This window comes from Mangifera indica, unplaced genomic scaffold (assembly GCF_011075055.1).
Source record: "Mangifera indica cultivar Alphonso unplaced genomic scaffold, CATAS_Mindica_2.1 Un_0021, whole genome shotgun sequence".
NCBI classification, from domain to species: domain Eukaryota; kingdom Viridiplantae; phylum Streptophyta; class Magnoliopsida; order Sapindales; family Anacardiaceae; genus Mangifera; species Mangifera indica.
The window spans coordinates 140,708-151,531 of NW_025401113.1; the positions used below are offsets into that span (position 1 = coordinate 140,708).

The following is a 10,824-nucleotide window of genomic DNA, read 5'->3' on the forward strand; positions in this document are numbered from 1 at the left end:
CATGAATCAAATATGTATTATTTATATACATAAAATGAATACACATAATTTTATTGTCTTCCATCAATTATGGCAAATGAAGTAGACGAAGTTCATTAGTGATCTCAACTACTATCCTTCAATGTCCCAGCCACCATCTCTGATTTGCAGCATGCTTCAGTATAATTGGTGGTGCTGAGATTAAGACTTACCCGTATATATATATTTTAATAGGTTCTAATAAATATAGAAATAATACTTCCTATGTTAATTCTATGTAAGCAATTTTAACACCAGGCTTGGTTGGCTTCTTGCATGTCTAAATATAATTTCGCTTAGCGTAACTTAATTGCAATTATTTTTATATCAATAAGCAAGTTTTGGCTTTGACGGGAAGTTTGAATGCTAAAAGAGAAGACAGACGAGATCATAAGTTCAAAACTTATGGCAGAAATATCAGCTTCTGCAAGTAGAATTCACTTTTTTCCTCAAAAGTTTCTTTCAGGTTTGCTCTCTCTTTCTCATAAAGAAATCAACACATTGGTTTCATGTAACAACACTTCTTTATCTTTTAGTGGAAACACTTGGTTTCTAGTACTTGAAAGCAACATATATATGTATATAGTTTGTTTGTCTATTTTCACTAATATGATTCTAAATCCGAGTAGAATAAACTTGTATGGTAACTCTAATTTTTTATGAAGACAAATCTTTCAACATGCTTTGTACTTTTTGTATGTGCTCTTGTTCTGTAGTTCTTGAGTTATCATCATTAGAAGTTAACAGTAGAACCATTGACTACAGTTCTAGCTAGTTTGAATGAGCTTTCATTTCATCAAAAGCCATCTCTGCTCCAAGAGTCTTAATTCTTTTTACTCTAAATTCTTTTCTTAGAAATGATTCGGGGTATTCTAGTTGTGTTGTTGATTGGAACTCTGGCGTGGGCATACCAGGCTACCATTCCTCCACCTCCAAGAATCTGTGGCTCTCCCGGTGGCCCTGCCATTACAGGACCTAGACTAAAGTTGAAGGATGGAAGGCATTTGGCTTACAAAGAGTATGGTTTGCCAAAACACTTGGCCAAACATAAGATTATATTTTTCCATGGTTTTAGCTCTTGCAGACATGATGTAGTCATCGCAGAGAACCTCTCAAAAGTACTCAACTCCTTTATCTCAATTATAATCATGATTCTGAAATTTTCATTTGTTCAAATCCAGAATGTGTGAGCTAACTTTGCTGGCGTTCAGGAAACTGTTGACGAACTCGGGATATACATTGTGTCGTTCGACAGAGCAGGGTACGGCGAGAGTGATCCAAATACAAAGAGAACAATAAAGAGTTTGGCTATGGATACAGAAGAGTTTGCTGATCAGTTAGGACTTGGAACCAAGTTTTATGTTGTTGGTCATTCGATGGGAGGTCAGACTGCTTGGAGTTGCCTCAAGTACATCCCTCATAGGTAAAAGTAACACATTTCAGATTTCCCAGATTTAATTTTTTATAAAAATGAAACTCTACCAATCAAATGGTAAGGATGGTAAGCGTATTTGAAACATTGGACAATCATATCGTAGAGTAGATATCTGATATTCAAGCCTGCATTTGTATTTGAATCTGAATTTCTTAGAATTTGGTGCTGACCTTTCTAGTTGGAATTTTTTGGGTGCTTACAGGCTAGCCGGAGCAGCACTTATTGCTCCAGTTATCAACTACTGGTGGTCTGGATTTCCCAGAAACTTATCAGCTGAAGCTTTCTATCTACAGTTACCGCAGGATCAATGGGCTCTGCGTGTCGCACACTATGCTCCATGGCTTATCTACTGGTGGAACACTCAGAAATTATTTCCTGCATCTGCTGTTGTAGCAAGGAATCCTCAAATTTTTTCTACTCAAGATAAGCAACTTATCTCTAAGCTTTCGGGGAAACAGACTTACAAGGTGCTTTTTAATTTACCTTCTATTCATTCATAAAGCTCGTTTTACTTGAGAGTTTGTGTTTCCTCCTTCTTGCAGTCACAGGTACTTCAGCAAGGAGCATTTGAATCCAACCATCGTGACATGATAATAGGATTCGGGAACTGGGAATTCAGTCCAATGGATCTCCAGAACCCTTTTCCCGAGGGTCATGGCTCTGTTCATATGTGGCATGGTGATGATGATAGGCTTGTGCCAGTAATCCTGCAACGCTACATTGCCAAAAGACTTCCATGGATTCACTACCACGAGTTACCAGGTGCTGGACACCTATTTCCATTTCTAGATGGGATGAGTGAATCTATCTTAAAGGCTCTTTTGCTTACTAACAAAGTAACCTCGACATAGCAAGCAAGGTCACTTAGTTCATCAATGTTATTAACTTACGCAACTATTCAGGAGTAGTAAGTCCACAGCAATTCAGCACTTGATTCTTGCTTTCTAGGCAAAATGCAAGCTGCGAGCTCAATATTTGGTTTCTATATAAATTATTCCCCTTGAGCTATAATTTGTGAGAGTGAACTACTGTTTTTATAAGTGATTACTAATCAGTGCAGTATTTATAACCTAAGAGCAATGTTATATGCACGTTTTTAAATGTCATCATGTGATTAGGTGTTATTTTATTTTTAATTTAAAATCACTTATACATATGATGACATATCATCTATAAATTTAATTGTGTATTTAAAAGTGTGTGCACATATATTTCTAACAAAACAGCCCTCCATTAAGAAAGAAAGTAACACTGGGCAACAGAGAGTTTTGCATTCAATGATCATGGCAATGAATAACAAATTTAGTAGGGTATGAAGTTGCAGAGAGTCAATATTATGGAGTACTTACAGTCAGAATCTCGGTGGGCACAAAAATCATGAGACATTTAAATTACCAGGGTATTTTATTATCACCCATTCAATCAGCCCGCAATTGCTTGATCTTTGCTTATTGTCAATATTCCACCATTTGAGAAAAGATTACTGAGAATCGTAATTTGCCTTCAATCCTTCACCCATTGAGTTTCAGCTTGGGATACATCAGCAATCAATAAGTCACCAGCAGCTTTGGATTGACTTAAAATCCACCTTAGACATGATAAATGATTTATTTGAATTGAATTATAAATGTCTCAATACTTGTTGGGATTAGTTGAAATTTATCAACTAACAACAAATATATGCATATAACCTTTATAAACAGATGTTTACATGCACAAAAGAATGGGCAGGTGGATAAAATAGCAAATAAACTGATCAGATAACTCTAGCAGATTTAACCCTTTTTAAAGTTAAAATTTACTTGCAATTCCATGGAAAATGAAAATGCTCTCTGAAGAATGTTGCTCATATCAAGTATTCTGGTCTTTAATTACCCAAAAAAAAGTATTCTGGTCTTTGTTCCCATTGCTCAGGCTATCTTGACGTTGTTGGATGAGATGTCTTCCCGAGGCCAGGAGTTAACAAGAAAAGAGTCCATGATGATCTACATTAGTTTCAAAGGTCAGAAACGGTGCAGTTCACATAATGGAAGGATAAGAAAAAGAACAAAGTAACCTGTATTAAATGCGCAGCAACACAGGGAAGAACCAGTAAACCAGATTTTCCAAATGCACCACCAAGCTGCTCCACAACAGCCACCATCACAGGCAGAGTTTTCTGTAAAAGAACACAGGCAATATAAAGAAATGTCTCTTCAGAACAGAGAAGCATCAGATTAATTAGACTGCAGGAAGAAAGACAATTCAGAAAATTATGTTTCCACTTTTCTGCTCACTTCTAGTGTTTATACAAAGTACCAGAATAATGTTACACATGATGAATTCTTATGTCAAACTTTTTTATACAAAGTGATTTGTCATTAATTCATGGTAACATTTTAAGTGCATGATTATAAATAATGCCACATTACTTGGAACGAAAAAGTTTTACATAATAATTTTTATACAAATTTGACTATTTGTAATATCTTTGGTCTAATAGTCTGATCCACTGTTAAGATATTGTCCACTTTGAACATAGAGTCCATCATAGTTTTGTTTTTGGATTTTGCAACTCAAAACGCATTTTGACAACTTAAAGAGTTCACAAATTATTTAACTAGCTTTATCTTATTATCCTTAAGCGATATGGAATACACATACAAACTCAACATTCCCAACATTGTTTAAGAGGACAAGCGGAGTGGTTCTAATATTATTTTTAACATTCTTGGTTTAAGAGTCTAACTCATTATCAAAATATTGTCTACTTTGAACATAGTCCATTATAGTTTTAATTTTGAGTTTTACAAACCAAAATGTATCTTGATAGCTTAATAAATTTATAGACTATTTAACTAGTTTCTCTTAGCATTCCCAAATGACGTAAAATGTACATACAAATCTCGCATCTCTCTCGTGTTTTGTCAATGTAAGATTTGTCTAAATATATCACAGTATTATGATTGTATTGAAAAGGATTAAGATTCCATTCACCTGGCTTGCAACAAGTACAACTGCACTGACATTCTCTTTCTTGGCAAACGCTGACTGACTACCACCAGAGACAGCAGAGAGGCTCCTTACAGCAATAGCATTGAAAGCTAATAGGATGAGATGAAGAAGTCTGCAGTACAAGGAAATTTCTTTCTTAGTTGATGTTAATCCTTTGAAGTTCAAGAAAGATATCTGTACATCCAGATTGTGAGTGACTGGCTGTAATATCCCTACCCCTCCCGAGAGAAAGAAAAAAAAAAAAAAAATCTGATATGAAAATGTTAGGATGCAACCAGATTGAGGTTTTACCAGACTAGTCAACCATGGATTGATAAACGTTCAATATGAAATATCAAATCCTGAGGGGAGAAGATATCACATGATCAAGTACAACTAGAACATAATACCTACATCAATTCTACACCTGAACTACCTATAATCTGGTTAATATTAACAAAATCATCAATCAAACCCAATAACAACAAAATAATGATGGTTGTTACACTGTTTAGTCCTTAAAAGGGAGTGCAGAAATTTTTTTTCATTTTCATGGTAGCTTGACATCAACCATTGAACTGAAATATATAGAAACAAAATATTTGTAAATATCAAACAAACATACAAATGCACCAAGGAGTACAAAGGCATTAACACTGGAGAACATACATTCCCATTCCAATAGCCAGCAAAAAAACTTTAGGCTTAACCATTAACAGCAATGACCTTGACCTGCTTACTTGTATCCAAGGCACCTGAAAAGACCACCATGGTTTTAGAGCTTAATGAGATTTCCAACCAAACAGCAAAAACATCTATCGTATTTATGACATAAGATCCACATTTGCTTCTTCAGAACTGGTCCTGAAGATTAGATGCTATTTCCAAGAAATATCGAAATTTTGAGCATTAAGAGGATTTGCATATTCAATTGGACAGTGACAAAGAACAACAATACTAATGAATGCATGAGAGTCTCAAAAATATAAAGAAACCCACTTTCTTCAAGTCGCGCATGTGCAAGCAAACAATATTTTCAGTGTTCTCAAGTGGACAGTAACAGAGAAAGTTTTGTTGGAACAATAACGCACAGGCTAAGCTTAGTAACCATAATAATGCAGACCAAATACTCTTATAAAACCATTTAGATCATGCAAAAAATAAAGATCTGAACATTACAAAAAAGAATTGTAAAACCAAAACTGTCTGATAAACACAAAAACTAGAATGAGAAACAGTGCCATCATATCATTATTATGGTAAAATTTGAAATTGTAGTAGTAAATTTTATGAAATTATGAGTACTTTAAAAATAATGAATTGAAATCAAGGTAAAAGCCTAACCAAACTCAGGAAGATTGCACTGATTTGGGAGAAGAGTTTACGATTATGATCAACAAATTTTGCCAACCCTGCAATGAAAATATACTAATTGGGAGGAATGCTTGAAAAGAGTTATTGTATGTGAAAATAGATCATGTGTTTTGAGAATTCCAAATATTAGACTGCTCTTCAAAGTTATGAAATTATTTCCATGCTATGCATGTCTTTGTTTGTGAAACTAAAATATGATTTTTTTTTTTTTTTAAAAACCTCATGTTATGTTGCTAATTTTAAAAAAACAAGTTCCTTCGGAAAAGTTTTTACAACAGAAATTTCCTTCTTTCTTTTTTACCATTTTAATTCGTATTATCATTGAGAAATTGCCAACAACCCTTGCTTATTTTGCTGTGACATCTTACATATTAGTTACTTAAAGAAAATTAATGCTTAATGTGTATTTGTCTAATCACATCCGATGCATCAAAAAATATTTTTGAAAAAAAAGGTAAGAGAGACAGGGAGAGGCAACAAATTCTAAGACAGAAATAATAGAGAGACACTCACCTTTGAAGGATTCTCGTAAGATCTGTAGATAAAGGCATGAATTACTATTTAAAACAACAAAACCTTATGAAGTCAAATGTACACAGTGATGTATTTCTATTATTCCATAGGACCAGTAATACAAGCAAGAAGTATCACAAAATGCATACAAACCACTTCATACGCTGCTAGCCACCACAGCAAAGAGAACATATTATATGGTCAATGGAAACAGAGGGAAGAAAATGAATTGCAACAACTAACAAATTTCTGCAATCTTTCAATCTAGAAATAATAGGGTCCACTGATCAAACTGATTCCTCTTTGTTTTTTGAGTATAGAGTGAGAGGAAAAGCATTATGAAGTTCATCACCTACTATCCCTTCTCTCCTAGGCTCTTTTCCACTGCTTACTAAAAAATAGAATATCTGATGAATCCTATCACTGCATGCTTTCATTTTAGGAATTCTCTAGTTAACTCTATCATCAGTCAATACCCAAGGAAATTCTCTTAGTCTTTGGTTCACAGGGAGATGCTATATGATAACTGTTTCTGGGGAGGAAAAAAAGGAGGCAATAGATTTTGAACAAACTGAAGTGAAATGTTCAAAACCTAAATCTTCCTAAATTGTCTAGGCATTGTCAGGCACCTTCCTGGCGATCTCAATATTTCCTAGAGTGATCATAAGCTGGCAACAAATTTATCTAGACAACCCCAAGATGTTCACATACCATTTCTTGATGCAGATGCAAAAAAAGTTAACTTCTGAACAAACAGTGTCAAAGTTCATCTCTAGTTGGTAATTATTAACAATAATTTAGATTTGACCAAGGCAGAAGGACTAGACTTTCTTCAGTTTGCTAATAATCTACTATGAAAATCTTTGATACACATTCAGAACCCATTCACCCACCCCCAGCGCATTGACCCCACCCCAAAAAAATTATTATTATAATAATAACAGTAATAAATATAAATAAATAACCCCTGTCCTGTTATATTAATATCAGAGTTTCTTCTTTCAAGCTCTGATAAGGCCAATGAAGATATCACCTTCCCCAAAATTAGAGGAATTAAAAGGGTGAGCACAAGACTTCTGAACAGTTGCTCAGTTGGAACAGAAACACCAACTCCAGAAGCTATGAATCGTGAGATAGAAAATGGAACCTGAGGCCAAAAATATAAAACAGGTGTTACCAAAAAAAACTGAAGCAAATGCATTCTATGCAGCAAGGTAACCAATGCATAAGATAAATGGGACATGTATGCATAAGAGTAAGGCAGAAAAAAGACAGCAAAAAAGTGCATAGACCAATCCAATTCTGCTAAATAATTAAACTTGATAAGGTAAGTTACAATTTTATTATTTCAATTAAAATGTAAATACAATGTGCAAGAAGACACATGTCCAAGAAATACAGGGAAGAGAATGCCTTATGTAAGACCAGCAGCTACTTAATGATCAGAAAAACCATTCATCCATACCAATAAAAGAATAACTTTTGCAGTCAAAAATATCTAAAGGCCATTCTGTTGCAAGTATACACTTGATTGCACTCCAGATCTTGTACATGTGAAAAACATATACATATACCAACAACAAAAAAGAAATGTTCAACTGAGGCATGTCAGAATCCCAATAGTTCACAAAAAAAAATGTCACTCTTGCATGAGTTGCTTACAATCAAAATTCCAAGCAGATTTGATATTACTGTCATTGCGAGAGCAAGTGCAGAATTTCCACCAGCAAGCTGCATTGAGAAATTCAAATCACTATTAACTCAAATGCATAAGATGCATGATATTGCAACTATGACAAACAAAGACTGGCATACACTAGTAAGAGCCACTCCACTTGATAATGTTGTTGGCATACAGTTAAATATGGCCAGTCCTGTAACCAAAATATACAGTAATGAGATTCTTATTTAAGATCAAAATATAATAATTATAATGAAGTAAGTTCAATTATCAAACCTGTAACAAATTCTTGAGGCTGGAGATGAACTTGCAATATTAGCTTTGAGAAGCATGGCGTAAATAATAGAATTGAGCACTGCATTGATAAGGGAGAAGCAGCTTGTAAGTCAGCATAAGAGTTACCCGTGCAACTGAGTTGCATGAATTGTTTTATGATCAAGATTGTCAAAGAAGGAAAAAAAGGAAGCAACACAAACTAAGTAACTAACATCACAATTTTCTGTTCTCAGCTTTCATGGTCTTCAACAGGACATTTTGTCCTTCCTTGTATCTGTCTTCCTCTTTAATAATGCTATAACTTATTCCCATTATATTCAATGCAAAAAAGAAAATGGAAATTGAGGAATTTCTTTGTCATAAAATTTTCTTAAAGCTGCAACATCTTTAACAAGAGTAAGTTGCTATTGAGATTAGCTTTACAAGACATCCAATCTAAAGCTTCCTCTACCACTTCTCTCCCTAGTTATGCATTTATCTATTCATTTTGACAGTTCTGTTATGTAATCCATGCTCGAATCTGGTATGAAAAATGCAGATTCAGTTTATCATCTAGCTAAAACCCAAACTTGAATGAAAACATGAAAAAATGAAATTGAAATGAAAAGAAATTAAGAAACCAAAACACCATAGCGAATGAACCTACAAAATGCATGATGGCTTATAAGATTGAAGGTCATACTAGCCCAAAGATTCCAACAGGCCATGCTTCAGCAGCAGCACCAATTTCTTGACTACGCAATGTCAAACCTATGTTAGAAAGCAAAACAACAAGTAAGATGCAAATCACGAAGTCAAATAAACTAATATGTTAATGGCGAGCTTGGAAGCACTTTTGACAACATTAGAAGTATTTCAAAATATTCAAAAACCTTCTCGTCAAATTCTTAAGACTTGATAATATACCATTTGATACTAGAACTTCATAAGCCCTTGATGCGTACTTTTAGATAAGGAAAGCGTTTGAAATTATTTTTCAAGAAATCATATTATTTTACTAATTTCGTAGAAGGCCTTTTTAACCCAAAAATGCTTTGTATAAATCACCCACAAAATTTTGAAACAATTGAGAAATGGGAAATCTTTACCTGAGATAATGAATATGACAAAAGGGCTAACTTTAGATACATGATATTTATCAGCAAGACAGCCAAGACTAGGGTTTGCAAATCCTAATGTCACTCCACCAACAAGAGCTGCACATAACATAAATATCCTTAAATAACCAAATTCATATTGCTCTATCAGAAAGTGCTTTCTATAAAAGAAATAGACTTATATGGATTTTGCAGAGCACCTCCTTAACACAATTGAAAGCTAAAAGCACATTTGAGTCAATTTTCTAGTATTTGGTTGAAATGGAAGACACAGAGGTGGTTATAGCAGAAGGACAGGCTAAGTAAATTTCTTTTTAAATAGGAGAAAGAACACAAGAAATACCATTAGAAAAATAAATATATAAATAACAATTCACATGTGTTTCTCCAGAAAGCGCTTCCTACAGAAGCAATTTTTAAGTACATTTTACAGTGTTCGGTTAAATTACCTAAAGGAAGAAAATTATTGGCGACGAACTTCGACAAAGGTTTTGTCCAATTAAAGATATTGGAAGAACCGGAAACCTGATCGGAAGGATGAGAAGCTCTTATGGATCTTGAAATTGAATGGCCGTGATTGAAGGATGTGGAACGGCTAAGAACAGAACGATTTGAAGGGAAATGCAGGCTCCGGTGATGAAATGACGGCGTTTTAGTAGGTTGAGGAGCGAGAATTAGGGTTTGTAGTGTTCCCGCCATTGAACAGTTGACGTCGACTGAACACGATAACAGTCGACAATGGTTCTTGGCTCTAATTTTAGGACCTTTAAAAAAAAAAAAAAACAAGGCCAAAAATGCCGGTACGAAGGGTCGATCACGATTACATCATACACTGTCACGTCAGTACACTATGTACTTTACCGTACATAAATAATATATAATGATTAATAATTTTTATATTTTTAATTTAAAATTTTCTGAATATTCAAATTATATTTTAAAAATATTTTTGTATAATTTTATTATTTATATAATATACCATAATTAGAATAAATTATTTTAAATAACCGTTGTGATCAATAAAATACAAAATAATCAAAGTATCTCTTTATAAATGGAAACTTTTGTTATTCATCAGCCGATTTTAAAAATTTCATGTAAGCTTTTGATAAAAATCTAAAAAAAACATTATTTGTGTTCATCCTTCAAACTTTAGAATGCAATATTCAAGGTTATGGTTTGTTTTTGTCACCGTTGGAGTTCATTGTAGATGTTACTTGTTGCCATCCTCATCAAGTTTCTACCTCTCGTTTTTAAAGAGATTTCAACAAAAAATATAAGAAAAAAACTAAAATTTTACAATTTTGTGTAACAATATTACTTGTTAATATGACTATATAAGAAAATGATGTGTTAATTTTGATTATTCTGATTTATATTTGAGGGTTGATGTTTTAGGGTTTCTCGTTTAATTTTATCATTATTGGGGTTGTTTAGTTGATTAAGATTCAAAATTT

The 10,824-nt window shown here is 33.7% G+C and overlaps 2 protein-coding genes across 3 annotated transcripts; one reads left to right on the top strand and one right to left on the bottom strand.

Annotated features, from left to right (window-relative positions):
- Nucleotides 1–236: 236 nt before the first annotated feature.
- Nucleotides 237–2,525, top strand: LOC123206005. The gene is made up of 5 exons (XM_044623094.1): nt 237–484; nt 874–1,136; nt 1,230–1,441; nt 1,656–1,920; nt 1,996–2,525. The coding sequence occupies exons 1-5, from the start codon at nt 382–384 to the stop codon at nt 2,302–2,304; spliced, it is 1,152 nt and encodes a 383-aa protein (XP_044479029.1). The 5' UTR covers nt 237–381; the 3' UTR covers nt 2,305–2,525.
- A 194-nt stretch (nt 2,526–2,719) lies between these two features.
- Nucleotides 2,720–10,152, bottom strand: LOC123206006 (probable sodium/metabolite cotransporter BASS4, chloroplastic). 2 transcript variants are annotated; one of them, XM_044623097.1, is made up of 14 exons: nt 9,817–10,152; nt 9,359–9,466; nt 8,953–9,020; nt 8,271–8,349; nt 8,129–8,187; nt 7,976–8,044; nt 7,347–7,460; nt 6,314–6,335; nt 5,771–5,838; nt 5,096–5,181; nt 4,430–4,559; nt 3,510–3,611; nt 3,329–3,438; nt 2,720–3,041 (listed from the first exon to the last, which is right to left on the bottom strand). In XM_044623097.1, the coding sequence occupies exons 1-13, from the start codon at nt 10,064–10,066 to the stop codon at nt 3,364–3,366; spliced, it is 1,230 nt and encodes a 409-aa protein (XP_044479032.1). In that variant the 5' UTR covers nt 10,067–10,152; the 3' UTR covers nt 2,720–3,041; nt 3,329–3,363. The 2 variants fall into 2 exon arrangements, with proteins under 2 accessions (XP_044479032.1, XP_044479030.1); XM_044623095.1 differs by lacking the exon at nt 2,720–3,041 and having other exon boundaries at nt 3,043–3,438; nt 9,817–10,151.
- Nucleotides 10,153–10,824: the final 672 nt, after the last annotated feature.